Here is a 22,624-nt window from a genome sequence, read left to right on the forward strand (position 1 = left end):
TAATGTCAAGCGAGCACAATCCAACCGGAGGATTTCCGGTGATACCTTTCAAAACAAAGCGATTACTGGGCAACTCCTAAGAGTTGCACTTGGCTGCTTTTTCTTTTCTTTTCTTCTTTTTATCTGTTTGGGTTCAGATGATCAAGACCAGGTTTTCATAGACAGTCTAATCCCAGAGGTTGAGGGGAAATGGGAATCATTTTGGCTACTTAAGTAAAATGATCAATACAGTGAAGTTCTGCTTTTAAAATGCCACTAAAATCTATGTAGTTGTAGCGACATCAGTATAAATTGTCCAGTTACTGTACCAACAATCTTAATTTGCAAAGCAAGCAGCGTTCAGATGTAAAACATGACTTATGGCTTGTTGTGTAGAAGTTTAGTTTAAAGGAGTGAAAGAAGTACAGCATTGTGCAGTACTGTAGGCTATTGAATTCAGTTTCTAGTGTAATGTTTTTTTTTAGTAGTGTTATCTGTCTGCTACACCATAGCATCATAAACTTAAAGTTTATTAGCTCTAAGGTCATTTCTATTTGAGTCAAACTTGTTTCAAGGCTCTGTCTACTCCTAAATGCACAGCTACAATGGGATGGTCTATAATTAATTAATATAACAGGCATATTAGTGCAGCTTTCCTCATTATTCATAATTGTCTATAAAACAATGTCCTCCAGACTCCAGTGGAACTAAAAATCGGACATGCCATGCTTTTATTTTTTAGGGCGGCCCGCGCGCCTTCCGGTGGCGTTGTGTGTGTCTGTAGTTGTGTTGGTGCAGCGCAGTGCAGCCAGGCACAGCAGACCCTAAATATCTTCGTTGTGTAATGAATTGTAAAGTAGCAAACATGATAATCAGGGACGCGCGCTCCGCTGGGGTTTGGTGGCGGAGCACCAATCAGTTAAAGGTAATCGATCAACAGGCAGCGCTATACCACTGACCCAAGGCAACCATTTTTATTACAGTATATCTTTTTATTGCCCAGACCCAAGCGCATTTGTCATCATCCATTTTGAATGTATTATAGTCTGCCACCAGATAACGAAGACGAAGTAGATTCAGGCTGAACATGATCACTTAGTCCGGGATAGATTTTATAGACTATAAACCATTGTAAAGCCCATAACCCAACTCATTAAGTGATAGTGGGTTGAGGTCTATCAGCCTCAAAAAGTCGTCATCAATCTATAACCCATAATGAGACAGTGAAATTTAATTTTCGGTTTCTGCAAAGTTATTAGTCTAGGAAAAACTTAATTATCTCATTGGTGCGTAAAGTATTAAGACCCTTTACTATGACACTTGTAATTTAGCAGCTGCCTCCTATTTCTCTTGGTCATCTTTATAATGTCTCTATACTTTGATTTTAGCCACCTTTGGCAACAATGACAATGCTGTTGATTGGAAATGATATGGAAAGGGCTCACACCTGTCTGTGTAAAGTCTCACAGCTGACAGTGGAAAACTATGAGGTCAAAAGAATTAAAGAAGTGTGAAGCATCAAGAACCAGGACTCTACCAAGAACTGATGCCAAGTAAAACTCAAGATAGGAAGGTCTTGATAGGTGACCATGACCCTGATGTTCCCTCTGGCTGGGAGCAATGCTGCAGTAAACTACACTGGATTATTCATCAGTAGACTGATCATACAGTGTCACCTACAGTGGCTACTTTACCTTGTGGTTTGTCTCCACCTAGTGACCCTGCCTCCACACAGCAGCCTTTTATTTTCTATTTGTAAACAATGGTAAAAAAAAAAGTGGATGAAAGTCGTGTTTCTTTATGTTTACATAGAGGAAAGTGAAGTGGATTGTTTTCAATTCTTAAAGCTAAAATCTGCTGTGGAGTCAAGTAAAAATTTGGTTAGAAATATTGAGTGATTTGACTTCCCTGCAACACTGCAAGATACATCCGGTCACTGGTGTGTTTACACAGATGATTTAAGGATGACATGGACTTGGTTCATCTACTTTGAACTTGCACTTCTTACAGCAGTGCTCTAGAGATCCACCTTGGATCTGACTCAGAGTCTGGTCTGGCATTTAGTCTGGCCCTGCTGGACCATCATAAAAGAAACTTCATCCAGTCTGGAGGCCGTCCTGTGCTGGCCCAGACAGATATGGTCGGGTTCATGAGATATTTTTGCCATCTATGTTAAAGACAGTCTTTACTGAAAATGCCAAAAGAAAAAATCATTCAGGCCAGCCTCTTAAACATAAATGTAGTTTTCTACTACAATCAGAATTATCTATTGATCTCCAAGGGGAAATTAGCAAGTTACAGTCACTCCCAAAGCAAGGAATGGTGAAAATTAAGTGGATAAAGATCAATAGGCCCATGTGAAAATATGACTATGTCCATAAACAAAAAATAGAATATATACAGAATGCTTATCAGTATTTTGACTGTTAACCAGACAAAACTTATTGGGTTTCAGAGAATAAGGATTGATTAAGTGATTGATTGGTCAGTGCCAATGTCAGAAAACTGTAAGTTAACAACAATAGTTGGTTGTCAATGACTGGGGTCTGGGACAGTTTGCACAGCTGGTTATCCAGACTTTGTCCACAACCTGAGACCTAAAAGCTGTCCTTATTTATAGCGAAAACAAATCTATAGGCTATCTATCTATAAAACATTGGTAAAGGTCTATTTCATACCTTTCCATCAGTGTGATCTGTAACTTTACTGATTACAGCAGCTTGTAAATATATATATATACAGCCAATATGTTACTTCTGCATTCAAAACGATGCAAATCAGCACCAGATATTAGTCTGACTCATCCTTGACACTTTGGGTGCTTACACCTCCTCTCTTTGTGCAGCTACATGTTGCCTCCCTAACCTCTCACGGCCCGTGCCGGCTCTGTTAAACTACACGGCGCGCTCTGATTGGTCGAGGCGCAGCGTCGACGGCGGCGGACCAATCAGCGCGGGCCACGGTGAGATTTTTCGATCTACTTTTTGTGGGAGCCGCAGCGGCATCAGTCTGCGTGTTGTTGCTAACTGAGCGGAGGAGCGAGAGAGAGAGTGCAGCTGAAACCATGAGACCGCTTTTACTCGGTGAGTGAAAACTGCAGCTTTTATTCCACTTTAAATGAAATGTTACGTTTGTTCTTTTTTCTTTTTTTGACGGGTTTGTGTGTGTGTGTGTTATTTGGACTGCGACGTTTTAGCCCACCCCCTGATGTTAGCTTGCATCGCTAAGTTTAACAGGCACAGGGGCAGTGCCAGGCCTCCTTTATCGTTTAATCTGTGAATTAATTAATAACAATTTCACCCCCTGTTACATAAAATTGCAACATTTTCTGCTTATAAGCTGCATTGAAGTCCAGCTGTGGCTTCATTATGCCTCTCCTTTTAGCTGGTGTGCATGTCTGCCTTTTAAATACACTTGAACATGCAGTGTTGCTGTGTGTGTGTATGTGTATATAACCGTATGTGTGTGTCTTCATCTTGTCCCCTTTCAGGAGTGTTGGGCTGTTCCCTGGTCCTGTCCGTCCAGGCCATGTACTCAGCCGGTGATGATGTTGTTGAGCTCAACCCCTCCAACTTCAACAGGGAGGTGATCCAGAGTGACAGTCTGTGGCTGATTGAGTTTTACGCTCCCTGGTGAGTCTCTCTACTAGTGCAACTTGGATCATGAATTGTGTCTCACCCACATCTCCCAACTCATTCAGCCTTTATTTTGGATAGGAAGGGACTTGTATGCAAAGTTTAAAGCTGCTGCTCCTTAGTTGCAGGGCAGAGAGTCTCATGCAGAAGTGAGTGAGTGCGTGCTGTAGAGACAGATACAATCAGTACATTCACAGACTCATCATGATACAAGGCTAATCTAAACAGAAACAACTGTCATGTGACCTGTGGAGCTGCTGAGTCGAATATGTCAGGCATGTATTATATATGGTAGTTTATGTTCACTGCTTTATAGACCAGGAAGATTGGACAGGCAAACCAGTGGAGACGTGTACACCTACAGGCTATGTAAATAAAAGGTGACAAATACTATCAGGATGTGTGAATATCAGATCATTAATAATCTTGTGATATAATGAAGATTGACAGCATTATTTCCTGAAAGATTAAATGTTTCCACTGATTTCATTCCTACTAGTTTCTCACTTTAAAGCAAAACATCCATATGAATTTGATCCATCACTCACTCACACACTTATGCATCTCATTTGTTTATCATTACAGGTGTGGCCACTGTCAAAGTCTAGCTCCGGACTGGAAGAAGGCAGCCACTGCCCTCAAGGTAAACACGACATCTCTGGTCATCTTGGCTTTTTTATTACCAGCAGCAGGGTTGTAGACTGAGTGAATGACAGACTGTTGTTTCAGCTGTTGGTAATTTCAGCCAAAAAAAAACTATCGCAGAGAGACATTTAGTAATCCCAGCAGGGCTTTGGGCTGTTGTCAGGCAGGTGTAGTGACAGAGCAGGTAGAGGCATCGCTTTCACTTAGCAACAACAAACAGGCTCATAGAGGTGTTTGAATTTTCTGCACAACCTAAAAACAATGATGATTGCCACACTGAAGCTGTTAAACTTAAAAATGTTGAAGTTTCCACAACGGTGAGAATATTAGGAGTAGACAAAGGTGTGAGATGTAATATTAACCATTGCATATAAAACAGTTGACAAGATGAAGGGTGTTTCTCAGCACCCATAAGGCGTTGCACTTCCTCACTGACACGCTGACTTCCAGAGTTGAAGCCGTTATGAGAATTTAATCATTAACAAGCAGCAGTTGTAATTCACTGTGATTTTTTTTTTAAAGGTGTGAGAGAGCGTGATAACTTTATAACCTGCTCCGTTTGCTTCTCTTTCAGGGAATTGTCAAGATCGGTGCCGTGGACGCTGATCAGCACAAGTCACTGGGAGGACAGTACGGCGTCCGAGGGTTCCCCACCATCAAGATCTTTGGGGCCAACAAGCACAAGCCAGACGAGTACCAAGGTACAGAGGAGAGCGCTGCAGCTGCTTCTCATCACTCAGCTGTGCTTTCAATATTTAAATTTAAAATCTTCCTCAAGTGTGAACTCTTGAAGCCCTGCTTAAAAAAAGGCTTTGCTGAAAGATAAAACGTAATTAGTTGAACACAATCAATCCTGCTGGAGTAGTTCAGCTGAAATGGATTGGAGGAGCCAGAGAGGGAGCATGCTCGCACTTCATCTTTTCTCTGTAAACTGATTTATTTTTAACGCTTTTCCGCAAAGTTAAAGGAATATTTGAAGTCACCAAGAGTCGTAGCTTTGGTTTTGACTGCAGTGACTGAATTGTTGTCGTGTCCGTCACCCCTCAGGTGGACGCAGCAGCCAGGCCATCGTGGACGGAGCCATGAACGCGCTGCGCAGTCTGGTGAAAGAGCGGCTGAGCGGCGGTGGCTCATCTGGCGGCTACAACAGACAGGTAGGTCCTGTCCTTCACCTGTGGCTTTTTTAATCACAGCCAAGCCGAGTGTAACCGGAAATATGAATGAAACCCTGTGAGTGAACGCGGTTTCTAATCTCCGCTGCCTTCTAGAGCGGCGGTGGCGGTGGCGGCGGCGGCAGCGGTGGTGGCAGCAAGAAGGACGTGGTCGAGCTGACGGACGACAACTTCGATAAACTGGTGCTGGACGGTGATGACGTGTGGTTGGTGGAGTTCTTCGCCCCCTGGTGTGGACACTGCAAGAAGTAAGCAAACCCCCTCAACCATCTCCTCCTCCTCCCTCTGTTTCCCTGTGTAATAGAGGTTAATGGAATTTTTGTTTGCTGCCTAAATCACTGAAACAACATCATTTCTTTCTGGAAACAATGTCCCAGTAAATCTGGATAATCCACAGTGAAAACCCTTCATTGGGCCTATTGCTTCAGTGCTACATAATCCCCATTAAAACAGCTCAGTGAGGTCTGAGCTGTTGTCTTCCAAATAACCATGTGAATCCGTCAACCTTGCCAGCATGAATCATAAATTATTGCCAACTGTGGATGAGTTTGCAGCACCATGGTCAGGTTTTTATTTTTTAATTTTTTAAACCATCTCTTTCTTCTGTTGTAAAACAGCCTGGAACCTGAGTGGGCAGCTGCAGCCACAGCTGTCAAGGAGCAAACCAAGGGCAGAGTTCGCCTCGGAGCTGTGGATGCTACCGTTCATCAGGCTGTGTCCAGTCGCTATGGGGTAAGTAAGGACCAGGAAATATTAAATCAGAGTTATAGATCTGTTAAAAGTGTGAATTAGCACTGTTTATTGCAATAATGGCAGAATAAAAAAAGTGGGAAATATTGGCCACAATTGTTATTAACAGTTTGGCACCCTTTAAGCAAAGTGCTGAGTGAACAATGTTAATCCAGTGGTGTCTAACCTCTGGGACGCAGAGTAATATTCAATTTGCATGTGTAACGTTGTCAGTGTAAACACACTGGTTTGGACAGTTTGGAGTGGTGGAGCGAGACCGTTAACTGCTGACTGTCCAAACAAAGCTGTGAATCTGCGGCGGCAGTACAAACCTGCAAATCTATTATTTGCAATTCTTTTTAATCTTGTAGTTCTCCACACGTCACTTCACAGTCCACTCGCAGCTGTCACTTGTTTAATATTGCAGTCACAGAAAGCAGAGAGCAAAGTAACGATCCAAAGTCTTCAAGATGTCACTTCAAAGCGTTTCCATTTGTTTGAAGCCCTTGAAAAACTCGACTGCCTCCAAAAGGCTCTTAATACAGTTACATAACCACTTAAAACATTTCAGTGTAAGTTGGCATTCGACAGTCAACCACCAAATATAGCGGAGGAGTCCTACAGCTCGACCTCGTTGTAGAATCTCTCCGAGACTGAATCCCTGATTAAATATCAATATGGAACTAGATTAAAGAACCTGTTTGCCTCCCTAACCCAAGACTGAAAATGTATCTGTGTGTGTTTGTCTAGATCCGTGGATTTCCCACCATCAAGATTTTCCGCAAAGGTGAGGAGCCCGAGGATTACCAAGGAGGACGCTCCCGTGGCGACATCATCGAGAGGGCCATGGATCTGTTCTCTGACAACGCTCCTCCTCCTGAGATAGTGGAGGTCGGTGCAGCGTAGTGTCGTGTGTTTACATCATTGTAGAGTCTAGTAGAGATGATGCTGAAACAACCACATCTCCACCTGTTGCTATATTTATAACCCTTATATTTACATAGAGTGTTGTTACGCATGAGCAGTGATGGGCACCACAGCTGAACTGAGAGAGTCTGTGTGAATTAGTTTCACTTTTTTTGTCTAAGTGTGTTGTAAACATTTGTGTCTCAGATCCTCAATGAAGACAGCCTGAAGAAGACCTGCGAGGACAGTCAGTTGTGTATAATCGCCGTCCTGCCTCACATCCTGGACACAGGTGAGGACAAACAATAATCATTTTTAAAGGGATAGTTCAACATTTTGGTAAATTCACCTATTGCCATAATCCTTATAGTCATAGGGCTAGGTTGCGGTTCATTACCTTTAATTATCGTTGGGAGCATGGGGGCGGGACTAGATAAGCTTTTGCTTCTCCCGCTTTTCCCTTTCGGCCATGTATTGTATTATTTGATGATGAAGTGTGATGATGATGATTTAAATTGACATGCCCGAAATAAACAAATTGATTGATTGAGGTGAACGGTATAGGTCCCCTGTCCCTCATCAAACTCATCAAATACACAATCCAACAACTCCAAAACGCTCTGGTAGACAAGTTGTGACCTGCACATTCACCACGCTATGAAATAATCATTTATAATTATGTAGCATTACGACACATGAAGCAAATACTCAGAACTACTTGCGCTTTTGAAATCCCTCCTCCCAGCAGCCGTGTCTGGAAAGTAGTTCCAGCTACGCATTTGCCCCAAAAACAACTCTGTCTCGTAATGTTACATGATTATTTCATAGCGTGGTGAATGTGCAGGTTACAATTTATCCACAAGAGTGTTTTGGAGTTGTTGGATTGTGTGTTTGATGAGGGACAGGGGACCTGTACCGTTCACCTCCATTGTGTTCACTGAGCAACTTGCGTCTCTTCCCCGCGGAACAACATCAAAACAACATGCACCAATAATTACTCCTACGACTATAGGGTTTGTGGCAATGGGCGAATTTGCCAAAATGTTGAACTATCGTTTTAAATCTCCAATCACTCACCATCCACTTGTCCTTATTTCTCCACAGGCGCAGCTGGTAGGAATGGATATGTGGAGGTGATGATGAAGATGGCTGAGAAGTACAAGAAGAAGATGTGGGGGTAAGGATGAGACACTGTGGACTATTGTTGTTGTTATTATTATTATTATTATTATTATTATTATTCCAATGACTAACACGGACTGTGTCTAATGAGCTGTTCTTCCTTTCTTAGCTGGCTGTGGACTGAGGCGGGAGCGCAGATGGATCTGGAGTCCTCTCTGGGGATTGGTGGGTTTGGTTACCCTGCCATGGCTGCCATCAACACCCGCAAGATGAAATTTGCTCTGCTGAGGGGCTCCTTCAGCGAGACCGGCATTCACGAGTTCCTCAGGTAGGGGGCGCTGCTGTCTGTGGTCGTTTTAAACCATAGCGATTAGAAATAAAACACATCTCGGAGCAGGACGATTGATGGAGTTTGTGTCCTCTTCTCCTTCAGGGAGCTCTCTGTGGGCCGTGGATCTACTGCCACGTTTGGAGGCGGAGCCATGCCCAAGATTCACACTGTTGAAGCCTGGGACGGGAAAGACGGACAGGTGAGTGGGTGAATCACAGCAGATAAATGTCTGGAGGATCACAAGTGTTTTTTTTAACAGCATTGAGATGAACAGAGACTGTACTTTTTTCATACGTCACATTAAACCTACGACTTCTTAGCTCCCACTGTATAGAGCGATTACCCAGTCATGTGGGTGTTTATTCTAACAAGACAACCTTGTCCTTACAAATGCTGGTACACAGTACACTGTAAAGCGAGACGAAAAGAAAGATAAATAGATGCTTGGGAAACGCAGGCAAAATGGCCTCATTTCTGAGGCAGCCACAGTCTGTAAAATACCTCTCCAATAACATTTAATCAGCATCAGTGGAGTTTATAAAGGATCTTATGACGGCAGCCATCCGGGGATTTGGATTGCAGACGACCAATACACAACCCCATTGACGGCTCGTCCGTTGATGGCTCAGTTAATTGGGTAATTTAACTTGCCTCAAACCGAACATTAAATGACGATCAATCTGGAAGTCCATTTCTGAAATTGACCGAGTGGGACCAGTTTGGCGTCAAACTACAGCTCAGTACAACAAAGCTCTACCTGTTTGTTGCTGGAAAAACACACCCAGAGGAATATATATCAAGAAACACTTACGTAATGAGCAGTTGGAGAGCTCCCAAAACAACAGGATGGTCTTTTCTCACAGACTCACAGTCCGATCAGTCTCGAAGATAGACAAAACACACTGGAAATACTAGAAGCTCTAATTTTATAATCTTTTACCAACTCTGTCTTTATTTTACTCTCCAGCTTCCTGAGGAGGAGGACTACGACCTCAGCGACATAGACCTAGACGACGACTTCGACAAGGACGAGTTATGAGCCCAAAAGGGGGCGGGGTCTGATCCAGACTGACTTGATCCGGTCTGGTCTGGTCTGGTCTGGTCTGGTCCGGTCCTGAGCGACACACACCTCCCCCTCTCCTGTGGACGAAAGGGAGGCCCGGTCGCCCAGTTACTGAAATACTCCAGAGAAGACACATGAGAGACACCTGCAGTTTCTCAACATCATCTTTTGTCAGTCACACAAGGGGGAAGGAGGGAGGAGGGGAGTGTGTGTGTGTGTGCGAGCGTGAGCGTGTGTGTTTGTGTGTGTGTGTGTGTGTGTGGTGTCCCTGAAATGAACTGTGCCTCACGTACCTGCTGAACAGTAGAAGCTGAATATTTATACGGCAGCTGTGAGGAGGAAGGAGGAGGTTCTGAATGTGACATTTCACTTGTTCAAGTCTGTCAAACATTGTTCCCTCTCCCCTCTTCAGCCATCCCTCAGCACCTATTTTAAGATGTGGACTTGTCAGATTAACACCTCAATGTGTTTCTAAATATAATTTTTTTTTTTTCTCTTTTTAAACCGGTTAATGAGAACCTTGGTGGGTTTGCATCAGGACAAGGGGATACGATACTGTGGGGACTTCTTGTGTAGATTTTTCTTACACGACTTTATTTCAATTGTGTGAAAACAAAATGACATTTTTGTTACAAAAATAAAAAGAAATACAAACAATCACGGCTTCTTTTATTATTCACATAAACTATTACAATATCAGAAAAAAAAAACGCGTATCACAGAGCGCATGCAATACCAAGGGCATATAGAGCTTGTTCAGAATAGCAACCTCTTTATCTGGTGTCGATATCCTGAACAACGGTAAGCCACTTTTCAACAGCTGCGTCCAATCAAATTATATCATGTGATGTAATAAGGATCCTCTTTGTGTAACATAACGGTAGTCATAATACTTGCAAACATGATCCAGTCTGTATAAATATAATATGGCACTTCACTTATGGAGCACTAGTAAAGACCAGAGAGCTTTGGGGAAAAGCATATCCACGGAAAACCTCGAGTGAAAAGCACGTCGTAGTCCACAGAAGCAGCCACATCGACTAAAGACGATTATCCATTGATGTAAACACAACAAGACAATGGAGTGTTGCTAAAATGAAAGGGTTTTGTCTGCTGAGGGAGGGTGTGATAATGAGCCTCGATCAGGTGAACAGCATGAAGATGGATGGATATTGGTGTGTATGGGTTCCCGAGAGAGTGTGTGTGTCTGTGTCTGTGGGTGTGTGTCATTGTCTCTGTCCTCAGAATTGACGAGAGGCTCCTTGATCCGACTGCAGCAACCTGACAATGGACGGATCGCTCTTGGCACCTTTAATGAACTCCTCCAAAGACAATCTACCTGTGGAGCAAGAAGAACAAGAAGAAAAGAGTCTGGGTCAGCAGCAGCTCAACATGTGACAGAGTGTCGACTCGTTCAGCCTCATCACCCACCAACGTCAGAGAAGAAAAGCTTCTGCCCAAGAGCAAACTACCAGGTAAGGTACAAAACATTTTATTTTCCCATAAAACTATAATGAACTTGTTACGACTGAAATGATTTGGGATTCAGTGTTGCCTAGACACATCAACCAGCAGGTGATGCTGTTGTGCTATTTGCATGTAATTCAGGAATTCTTAATTGATTCAAGACATAATAAAATTACATAAATATGTACAAAAATAATAAAAACAAAATATTTTTTTAAAGTTTATTATTTATAAATAAATCACTCTGCAGGTTTGTACACAAACCGTGCAAAAATATTCAAATTTTTAATAGGTATTACACACGAAATGAGCAGCACTTTAAAGTTTGATTACTTGTATAAATTTGATATCCCTATCAAAATGGATCCTTGCACTATTTTTTCAGTATTTTACATTTTACACTGTGAGTAAAAAGCACTAAAATGAAGCCAGCACCAGCAGACAGCAGAATCTCCCCCCTGGCTTTAATATAAGTTTTGAATGATCGACCACAGTGACAGAGACAACAGTGGGCTACAATTTGTTTACAGTAACGGCAACTTCCCGTCACTTCAATCGCATTAGGAAGAGGGGTTAACTGAGTTTTAGTGGATTTACCCTCTGCTGCAGCTGTAGCCGAAGGCCTGGTCCGTGGCAACATGGGATGCCGTAAAAAACTTGAGCCTGAGACAAACACTTTGACCTCCAGATGTTCTGAGCCTTCTGCTTCAAGACAAACTGAGCTATCCAGCTGCTGCTGCTGCTGCCTCATGCTCTAAATATCATATCAGCATGTGACATGTGAATATGTTCATCGCAGAAAGACTCACATACGTATCACACGGTGGTAGTATAGAGTGGGATCTCTAGTGAGCCATCTATTATAGCGTAGCACACGCCTTAACCAAACTGAATGACCAGGCATTTTGAGTTTACTTTAGTTTTACAAGCATGGCAGTCGTGGAGGATCAGCACGATCATTATGAATCTATAAAAACTCCTTCTGGTCGGCTACAAACTCAGCTCTCTGTTTATTTATGTCCTGTCAGAGTCCCACAAAAACATGCACATGAAGAAAAATGAAACACTGTTGTTACCATCGTTGTCGATGTCCATCTGTCTGAAGATTTTATCTGTCCTTTTCTCCGGTGTCGATTCATCCTCAGGCATCTTCATCACAGATGACACCATCTTGTAAATTGCCTAAAAAGGATGATTCATTTTTCCTGTTTATGTGTGTGAAGGTTTGATTTGTCATAAAAGAACAGTGACCCCTCTCCTCACCCTCCCTACTCTGACCTTTTTGAATTTGAATTTTCTTTTATTTATGTGTCATACACCTATTAAGGTGCCAAGTGTACAAGACACAGAAAAAGCAAACATAATCAACAGAGTACAAACCAAACCAAACCATATAAATTGAACAATTTAAGTAGAATTCACACAAATAATTTATTCTTTCTTAGTTTCCGAGCACTTTTTATGAAAGTAGCTATAGTAAAGACCTCTTCCCTGAAAAACCATTCCAACTAAACCTCATCATCAGTTCAAAACATCTCAGGCTATACAATCTGCATTTTCTGAAATAAAATCATTGTCTGAATGATGATGGTGCCCTGGAAACTGCAGCTCCTCTTGCTGTGGCATTATTTCTAACGTATGGTTGTAACGTGTCTATTTCTGTCTTTTTAAACATCTCTGATCATCTAAAGGTCTTTGATGGCTTTGATGAGAGCAGAGATGTTTTTGCGTGGGAAAAAAAAGCATACTACGATGACAAAAGCAGTGGTACTTAGTGTTTCTTTTTTTTTCTTTTTCTTTTTCCACATTCATTTGTATCCACAAACACAATGGACTGAACCAATATTGATATGGAGCCCTGCTGGCTGCCCAGCTCACCATATTGGAAGAGCAAATATAGCCACAGTGATAAGAAAAAAACAGAAAGGGCAGCCTGCATCCATGATGTGAGGTGAAAATATCTCATGAATTCAAATCTGCGAATGAGCACTAAGCCTAGAAAGCTATTACACAGTGTGCTTAGATGCAAAAATATGTTTTGCATATCATTTTCACACCAAAAAAAAGAAAGAAAAATGTGATGATTTGCTGCTTTGTTTGTGTTATATGATAATAATCTCAATTTCTTTATGTAAATAATCATTTGATGCATCCTTACTTGGAAGAAGAATTCACGTTTGTTAAACAATTAATAATTTAGTTCAGTTGTAGGTTAGAAATGTGAGAAATGTAATCAGATATACTATTTGGAGTTCAGTTTTCTTACAACAGAAGTAAAATTGTGACAAAAAGTAACAAAAACGTGTGAGTTTGAATGTAAATTAAGATTATTATAAGTTTATTTATTATAATAACATGCTGATTAAGACTGACCCTGACCCAAACTGGAGAAGTGACTTGTATATACACCTCACATCCATGCAGAACCTCCATCCCATATCATTAGTCTCACAGTTTGTCCTCACCTGAACTATCTCCAGCATCTCTGCCCGGCTGATGTATCCGTTCCCGTCCAGGTCGTACATGCTGAAAGCCCAGCGCAGCTTCTGCTCCAGCCCACCGCGAGACGTGACGCTCAGGGCGATGATGAACTCCCTGAAGTCGATGGTGGCATCGCCGTTGGTGTCAAAGGTGCGGAAGACGTGCTCGGCGAACTTGGAGGCGTCTCCGTAGGGGAAGAAGTTGGCGTAGATCTTCTTGAACTCCTCCACGGTCAGGTGGCCGGTGGGACAGTCCTTGAGGAAGCCGCGGTACCACTCCTGCAGCTCGTGGTCGGTGAACTCTGTGTTTTCCCTCAGGTCGTTCAGGACCTCGGGCCGCAGCTTGCTGTTCTGTTTCCCCATGATGCAGTGCTCTCTCTCTCTCTCCGAGACAGGTAAATAACTGGGCTGGTGTCTCAACCACCTTCTCCTTTCACTTCTCCACCCGCCCTGTGTTTTCACTCTCCACGTCGACGGCTGCTCGGCTTCCTCTGCTCCTGCTGGAGACCAACAAACCTCATTAATATCCTTGTGTGAATTTCATAAATGATTCATGGGTTCAATAATTCCTCGCAGTTTGCAGCAGTGTTTTATCATGAAACATGTGCTGAAGATGTTCCTGCCCCTGAACAGCACAGACGACGACCAGACGCAGAAAACACACACATAAGATTACGACTCTTTATCATATCACATACTGTATCGCAGGGCTTTACTTTACCCCAGAGTGTGGGTAAGAATAGATAATGTGTGTTATGATCTGGCGCTATACAAATAAAACCGAACCGAAGTGATGGTGAGGTGGTGGTCTGGTCTCCGTGGATACTGTATTAATCCTGTGGCACGGTGATAATTTATCGACCTTTCATTGCACGGTGGTGAGACAAGTGTCCTGGGGCATTGTAATTATCAATAAAGCCACTTCTTTAAAGGTCAGGCCGATACCGACTGTTGTCACTGAGAAGGCCAGACACTCACCTCCACAATAATCATCACCTTTATGTGACAATGAATGAATATTCCAACTGATTTTAAGCAGGTGGAGTTCATGAAATGATTAAAGAGAAACACAAAAGATGGGTAAAAAAAATACCAACGCTAACAAAGACCCCGAAGCATTTTAAAAACCACCTGCGCCTATTCACCTTTAGTTTCTGCTGTTTGTCTAAATTCTGTTTCCATGGTTATATTCTGCAAAATCTGTTTATTTATGGATGCGGGGGGTATTCATGACTAGGGATATGAGGATGCATAAACACAATACATCCAAAATACAGCCATAACAGCATAATAACTATTCGACCGGACACTTCTTGTGCATGCATCCCGCTGATGAAGCAGATAAAAAAAAACATGGGCGTGCCAGAAACCAAAAAGGTTATGACACTTACAGGGAAAGTACATGCTGTTTGTGTGTGAGAGAGTGAGCTTGTTTGCATATCAGTTAGCTGAGCTTTCTAGAAGAAGAAAAAAAGCCAGTAAAAGACACAAATATGCTGAATATTTACACGAGGACAAACAAAATCCATCTGTTTGCTTATCCACTCAAACAACCTCAAGTATATTTAGTATTAACAAGCTAAAAATGTGTATTTCATAAGAGGTTTGAGAGCTGCGTTGCCTTTTACTGAGAAATCTAGCAAAATAGAGATAGATCAGCATTGTTAAATTGTGAAAAGTAACATTTTTAAGAAAAAAAAAAGACAGCAAATGACCGCTTCATTTTGGAGATCTAGAGGAAGACATTTGCCAAAAACCTGAGCTAATATTTTACAACATGTATCTGGTAAAATGTGAGTGGGAGGGACAGAAAGACAGAGATGTGCGGGGGCAGGGAAGAATGGAAAAAAAAAAGAAAAAAGTATGACACATAGAAAGAAAAACTATTTCCAGCTATACTATGTGAGCTGCTTTGGTAATACCAGCAGTTCAATTACATAATGATCCCTCTGAATAACACCTCCACTCCCCTGAGGTACCTACAGTATAATGAATTGTATGCGAGAGAGAGAGATGTATTATCCCCATGTTCTCTCTCTCTTTCAATTATTGAAATCTCATTGCTCGCGTGTTATTGGCACCAGAAGGTTTCTATCTGGCGAAGAACAAATGAGAGCGCTGTGAATTTGAATGAGCTCCTTTTTTCGAAATGACAACGCCCTCATTTCTCATAGTTGTCACATGGATGTAATTTCCTGCAGTTTTATGAATCAAAGTCGCGGAGTAACATGAGAGGCAGCCGGATGAGAGGAACGATACAAACTAACCAGTGTTGCTCGCTCAGATTTTAAAAATTATACATCTATGCAGTTTGTGTTTGATCTTTTGAGGCTTGGTGGTAACAAATTGATATAGCACAGTCATACAACGCTAACCCTCTGTATCCTGTTGGTGATGATATAATGAATAATGTTTTGTTTTTTACAGAACTCGGCACCTGGTGGGAGTTAGAGGGCCTAAAGCGCAGGAACACGTGCTTGTCTCAGCCCTTATCATCTACAGAATTTGCCAGGTAAACCCACACAAGAACAAATGTGCACGCACAAAATCCCCACGCAATATTCACGTAGGATAAATACTCTCATTATTCTAACTAGTAGTACTCTCGGCCCAGGAGTTGTGTTGTCCAGTTTAAACTATTTCTTTGACATCTGGTAAATTGTACAAACATTTAGGCTAGCAGTTACTGTACTCTAAGGAAATCTTACATAATGTGGGAGCCAAAGTGTGTTTTGTGTGCTTCTACATGTTTTGTTTGTTTATATTGTAAAGTTCATATGAGTGTAAATAAATAATTGGTTTGTTTGGATAAATACAGGTAGCTGATTAAAATAGGCAAAAGATTAGTTAAATTCATTTGATTTAATTCATGATAAGTTAAAAAAGGATTTTTTGTAACCTTTGTTACCGTCGCTTTAAGAACACAGAGGCAGTTGAGACTTGGTTAGGAATGAGCCAGACAGTTTTCTTAACGTACTGCTTTTTTGAATGAGAAAACCTTGATTTTGGATTACTCCTGTAATTGGATACTTTTGGAAAAGAAGGAATAAATATATTCTTTCTCATCTTTTTCCACCGGAGTCCTGTGGACATTTTTTCCATGCAGTAAAGGTGCACGAGTCAAGTTAACCTGGGCTAAAAGCTTCAACTCTCACACATAACATCACAAAAAAATTGCATTGATGTATATCACAGGCAATGTTATGGGGAAAATTTTTTAAATGTGCCAAATTCTCTAGCTCCAACACCAAAACAGCAACCGAGCCTGGGAGCGGAAGTACAGAAGACACTAATCAACGTTATTATAATTCACCTCGACTGGAACATTTACAGAATTTCATTGGAATCCGTCACAAAACTTCACAACACTTCTCGTACAAAAACATCAATAAATGTTAACCTCCCTGGGAGAAAGGCCACTGGACTAAGAGTCGGTATGCTCTGTTCTCATGAGATTGTGAATGTCTGTATAAAGATTTTGTGCCAATCAGGCAACTTTGACCCGCTGAGTAACGCTGGAGGAAAAAGTCTGGGCAGGGGATCTCCATAGTGACCATAAATGTTTGTCACCAAAATGGGCGATTCATCCAGGAACTGATGATATTTTTCAGTCTGATGGAAAGTGGTGAACTGACTAACCCGTGACAGACAGTACGGTTTAAAATAGTCTGACACACATTATAGTGGCTTTAAATAGTGCACATGCACACATTGTAGGAATTTGTGAGTTCGGCCTTTTCCAGTTTTCTAACAAGCGTGTGAATGTTGTGGAGCGGGAGTGGCCCACACAGGACTAAAAGAGATGTTCCCTTGGACGACACATTATCACTGTGTGTGTGCTGACTGCGTTTTAGCTGGACAATGGTATAAATCACACGCTGCCTGTCCGTAGTCCTTCCGTTCTAACATGCAACAGGATGAGGAAGTGGCAGCACCTCCTCGGCTCCAGGTCACATGGACTTTTCCAGGACAGCTCAGCGTGCAGGCTGAGCTGGAGCAGACATAAATATGGGCGTTGCTATTTATTCCCTCAAACACACAAAGCCACAAGAATCCTAGAAGATTCCAGGCTTGTCGACTGAAAAAGTGCTGGCCCGATGTTTCAAGGAGCTCTGAGGCTAAATTGAGAGTTGACTTCTGAGAGGACGGAGTTATTTATAAATTTGGGAGGAAAACAGCAAAGTAGTGTGTACTCTGCTGAAGAAATGATCGGTTCAAATTATACACAAATACTTATCAAAGATTGTGCTTTGAAAAGAGTCTTGAAAATCCCATGACCTCTACAGTATGCTCATTAAAGCCTAAAACTGAACTAGATTCCCACATATAAAATACATGTTGCAATTAAGGCTTATTCCATATTCTTTTTGTGACTTTCTCTTATAAGAAATAAAAGAGAGAGAAAGCAGGAGGATATAAGTAAATGTGGTTTGGTCTGGTTTATTAAGATCCTCATTAGCTATAGCAGCAGCAGCAGCTATTCTTCCTATGGGGTCTTTCATTTTCATAAACAAACCAACTATAAACGACACATACATGATAGGCTACATAAAAAATAAAAACACATACAAAAGGTACATACTTAAAATACACACAAAACACCCGAGATGACACCAAACATAAAAGTTACAAGCTCCTAAATTGAATCATGACAAAACATTTACTGTCTCACTGTGACCTGCTATAATTTCTAGCTTCAAAGTGCCAGATAATTGGCATCACATTATTCTATTTGCTCTTATAAAAACTGAGTGATACAAAGCTGCATTCAAGATGCCGCGGGCTGTTTACATGTTTTCACAGCTGGAGCATTTGTGTGAGCTATTCTGGTGGATTTTTAAGTTTCTACTTGTACTAGTTGCACTGGGACATATTTTGTAATGTGGTCAGAAATACCGGCCAGATACAGCTTTGACCACCCTGTGACCTCCTTTTGCAGAGAGAACCAGGTCCCTCTCTGCCTCCACGACGGCTGGAGCTGCAGAGTAAAGTCTACGAGCGCAACACAATCCACGACGAGCATTGCTTGATACACAACAGCCTCTTGAGATTGCAATTCCACATTTAGTGTTTGCTATTCCCCCCGATTACACAGCAACAGACTCTCTCTCACTCTCTCTACTTGCCCCCCTCCACCCCCCACCCCCATAGCCACCCCTGTTCTGTATGGTACACTTTTTTCCACTGCCTTCGCTGCCTAATGAGACTGTTTCACACAGACTCCAGTGCAGCATGCATCCCCCTCCCCAAGGCTACAGTGGGGATTGTGTAAACGTCTGACCAGGCGAGTTTCACTGCTGTTTGCCATTCTCAGGCCCACCTCATTTCCTGGGTAATGGCTTGTCACAACAAAGACAGTCTTTATTCTTTTCCCCCAGATGCTCATCATTACTTCATGTACAGTACAGCAAAGAAAAAGAAAAAAAAAATCAAAGACAGTCAAGAAATGGAGGGATAAAGGTTGTTGTGTGTTGTTTGGATACAAACGAGCAGCACGTATAGATGCATATTGGGGGGTGGGGAGTTTTAGGCGGTGAAACTCCCAGTAGTGCATCCACAGAGCATGACAGAAGGCTGATGGAGCTCATTATGCTACTGACAGTGCATCAGATGGAAACAAAGCACAAAGGTGTCAGAGTTCACATCCAAATAGAAAACAATAATACGTTAAAATACGTTTCTGTTGTATAATTTTGAATATTATAGTGTTTTTTTCTCTGATAGTTAATTGAGTATCTTTATATTTTGAACTGTTGGTCGAAAAAAACAAAACAAACAAACTCCAGGACAAGTAAAAAAAAAAAAAAAACAGATGTCAGATTAATCAATAACATCTGGATAAACAGAATCGTCAGTCCGTCTCGTGGTATCAGAGGGGTCACGGAACATTTGCCGTCCGTCCTCTACTGTGCATAAACACGACAGACATATTTTTCACGCTTGTCTGTATCGTGCCTCTTTTGAATGGAATGTAAATTAAACAAACTGATATGGTTCGGTGCACAGAAAGAAAGCAGACTTCCCATTTTAGTGGTGCGTGCAGCCCGCTGTGCAGTGGATGAGCTGAGCACTATCTCACGCCGCAGCCTGAAGGACTGTGTGTGTGTGTGTACACGACTGGTAACTGAGGCAGCATCAGGTGGGAGAGGGAGCTGGTCCAGTTCAAAAAGGAAAATAATAATAATAAAAAGGAGTAAATGAGCTCTCTCTCTGTTATTCTCGCTTTCAGTGCTGCTTTGTGGCAGTCTCTCTGAACTTGTGTTGGAGAAAATCACGCAGTAGATCAGGATGAAGTCCCCTGACACACCAGTAGTCAAGGCAACAGGATTGTAGTGCAATGTCTTATGAGAGGGAGGTGGTGTAACTATCAATCTGGGGCACACACAGGGCAGGAGATATATAAAGACTCAAGTGAAACAAGTTAATTTTTTTCTGCGCATGTGTAGTAATGTTTTAATTATTATTTTATTTAAGCTCATTCGCAGTGCTTTCTGTATCATTCTTATTGCTGGATACTGATTCTGGCCTTTTGTTAAGATGGGCAACAAGTTCACAACTGAACAATCATTTGGTGAGTTTTTATTTTAGCAGGGAGTTTAAACCTCAGATGCACATTCCTCACACTTTGGCTTTGGTATTAAGTGCCAGATTAAATGTTAAATGAAAACAGCGACAATCATGGCGTGCACTAGCCTAATATGGCAAGATGCATAGTTTGAAGACTGGTTTCGTTTCGTCTTCATAAGAAGGGCCTGACACAGCTCCATCTTCTTCTTGACACCATTTATTTAATCAATATTACCATTTAATTCTAATTATATGAACACATTTCTGTCTCTATGTCAAAAAGTAGCAAATGAGGATTAGGGTTGGATTATTGTATACTCTGACAGATTATGAATTCATCTATTTAATCAGAAAAGATAATTGAAAGGCAAAATGTCTTTTGCAAAGACTGACCTGAGAACAGACGTGTACATAAACAAATCATTGCAGACATGCAGCAACACTCTTAGTTCACTACTGTGGTTACTGAGGCTTGGTAGTGGAGTAGTTTTACAGATGTGAGGCTTTGCTCCTAGCTGCAGTGAGCACAAGTACACTTTTTAAAATGTATTTTGAGAAGTTGTGCTACACTGTGTAAACCCTATTAGCTACTACAGGAAAAGATAAACATTATGATAAATATATCAACTAGCCTATTCTTTGCAGGCCTATTTGTCTGTACCTCATTTCTTTATAGTAGCCTAGTACAGAATTTGTTCACAGTATGTTTCAAGACACTTCTGAAACTGACACTGATAAAAAAAAATACATAAATAAATCAAATGTAAAGGTATACTGAGAGAACTTGACCACAGTTTGGACATGTTTTTGTAGTGTAGGTGTGATGTAGACTTGTCAGTAATGGGTGTAGCCCCTATCCACCCTCTCTGTGTCTTGACTAAATTGCCACATCAGTCCAGGGTCTAGCCTCCTCACCGCTGGAGCAGACCGGCTATTAAAACAAGCTTTTACTAGGCTACTTCTCAAAGTCGTGTAAACTTACCTCTTTTTTTTAGTTGTAATGGTTGTTTCTCAGAGAGTCAACTTTCTCCTTCACGACGTCACCAACACACAACAAACTTAACCGTAACTTACACCTCCTCCTCCTCCTCCTCCTTCTACTACTACTAATGAAACTCTGTTTAAAAAAATAAAATAAATAAATAAAATAGAGCAGGAGAGTAATTAAAAATGCTTACAGCCGTCTGTCACTTTCTGAACAAAAACTTAAAGATGTTAAATTTAATCCGAGTCTCGTAAAGGTCGCTGTTTAGGCTGGGTTTTCTTTCATCTGTCCTGCCTCCAGTTCCCGGTGTAACGGCTTTATCATTTAGTGGAAGATGTGGCACAGAGCTCGGTTTTCATCCGACTCGTTTAAGTCAGTACTAAAGGGGGTTCTTCTCTCTTTCAAGGTGATTAAACTTGCTTCGTTTGTCTGCTAGAGAAACGAATACACAGTATAACAACAGGTTGTACGTGTTAGCATCAAAAGTGTATAAATCCGTTATTTAAAATCTTTCCTGCGCACTTGTATTTGATGTTTTGCACACACCCCCTCTGCAGTGAATGGATTCGTCCACACTCGCTGCTGCTTCCATCGTAGAAACAGTTGCAGCAGCAGCCCCAGCAGCAGCAGCAGCAGCGTCCTGTGGAAAATTATCACTGGAGACTATTATTAGCCACAATATCTAAAATAAACGGTTCACTTTTGAAGGAAAATGTTAAAACTAAAAGAGGAGATCAGCAGCTGCACCAAACACACGCTTCACCCTGCATAATTCAACTTAGAAAAAAAGAAAAACAGTAGCCTATTTCTGTGATACATTTTTTAGGTCAAACAAAGTAATAACACAATAATATGATATCATATAGGAGCAATATCCTATTAAATGTCCCTAAAACACTGCAACCTTCATAAAAACTCAAGAAAGAACACATGTTTTCTTCATGCCCAAGTGCTGAGATGAGTCTTTTTAACCCAAAACCATCTTAGATATATAATACATCACACAAGTCCCTCTAATTTTGTCGTAAAACTGCATCAGACAGAAGTGGTTTTTATACTGCAAAATCACATTTTAACCCAATTTCATCTATTTATCATTCTGACTTACACTTCTCCATCAGCACCTGTCACGGTAACTTCTCTTATGTAGGCTAAAGTGACACTGCAAGGGAGGGCGGTGTGTATGTCAGCATTTCAGTGAGTGGATAAATAATTAACCACGTGTATGCTTGTGTGTGTGCGTCCTCCTGAAGCCTGACACCTGTTTCTATAAGCACATGGAGTGTTTATCTCTACCTAAGAGTGAGTACAATGCAGACTAGGTGGGGGGTTTGAGGGAGCAATAAAGTAGTCTGAGGTTGCTTTTGTTGCTTCTGCCAAATTGAAACTCAATACTGACACGAGCCTGTTGTTGCTGAAGTAATGCGGATGAAAACATTACGGTCAATAGGATCCTTGTCACACATTTCCGGACACTATAGGCTACATCACATAAAAAACAAAACATGGTTTACTGTGAGACTACATGTCAGATTATTTTTGA

The 22,624-nt window shown here is 41.5% G+C and overlaps 2 protein-coding genes across 4 annotated transcripts; one reads left to right on the plus strand and one right to left on the minus strand.

The window, feature by feature from the left end:
• The first annotated feature begins 2,985 nt into the window (after positions 1-2,985).
• On the plus strand, positions 2,986-10,239 carry pdia6 (protein disulfide isomerase family A, member 6). Its single transcript, XM_085771551.1, has 13 exons — positions 2,986-3,062; positions 3,470-3,611; positions 4,200-4,257; positions 4,834-4,960; positions 5,307-5,413; positions 5,528-5,679; positions 6,049-6,163; positions 6,911-7,051; positions 7,274-7,358; positions 8,171-8,243; positions 8,358-8,516; positions 8,622-8,718; positions 9,487-10,239. Exons 1-13 carry the CDS (start codon positions 3,044-3,046, stop codon positions 9,556-9,558), a joined length of 1,347 nt encoding a protein of 448 aa, XP_085627677.1. The 5' UTR covers positions 2,986-3,043; the 3' UTR covers positions 9,559-10,239.
• hpcal1 (hippocalcin-like 1) lies at positions 10,239-21,407 on the minus strand. Of its 3 annotated transcripts, none has more exons than XM_085771552.1 (4): positions 21,079-21,407; positions 13,515-14,029; positions 12,126-12,231; positions 10,239-10,921 (listed from the first exon to the last, which is right to left on the minus strand). In XM_085771552.1, exons 2-4 carry the CDS (start codon positions 13,890-13,892, stop codon positions 10,824-10,826), a joined length of 582 nt encoding a protein of 193 aa, XP_085627678.1. In that variant the 5' UTR covers positions 13,893-14,029; positions 21,079-21,407; the 3' UTR covers positions 10,239-10,823. The 3 variants fall into 3 exon arrangements, with proteins under 3 accessions (XP_085627678.1, XP_085627679.1, XP_085627680.1); XM_085771553.1 differs by having other exon boundaries at positions 13,515-14,026; positions 21,079-21,403; XM_085771554.1 differs by having other exon boundaries at positions 13,515-14,023; positions 21,079-21,203.
• Between the last annotated feature and the right edge of the window lie 1,217 nt (positions 21,408-22,624).

Source organism: Trachurus japonicus, chromosome 24 (genome assembly GCF_045865225.1).
Source record: "Trachurus japonicus isolate A0001 chromosome 24, Traja_1.0".
Classification (NCBI taxonomy): domain Eukaryota; kingdom Metazoa; phylum Chordata; class Actinopteri; order Carangiformes; family Carangidae; genus Trachurus; species Trachurus japonicus.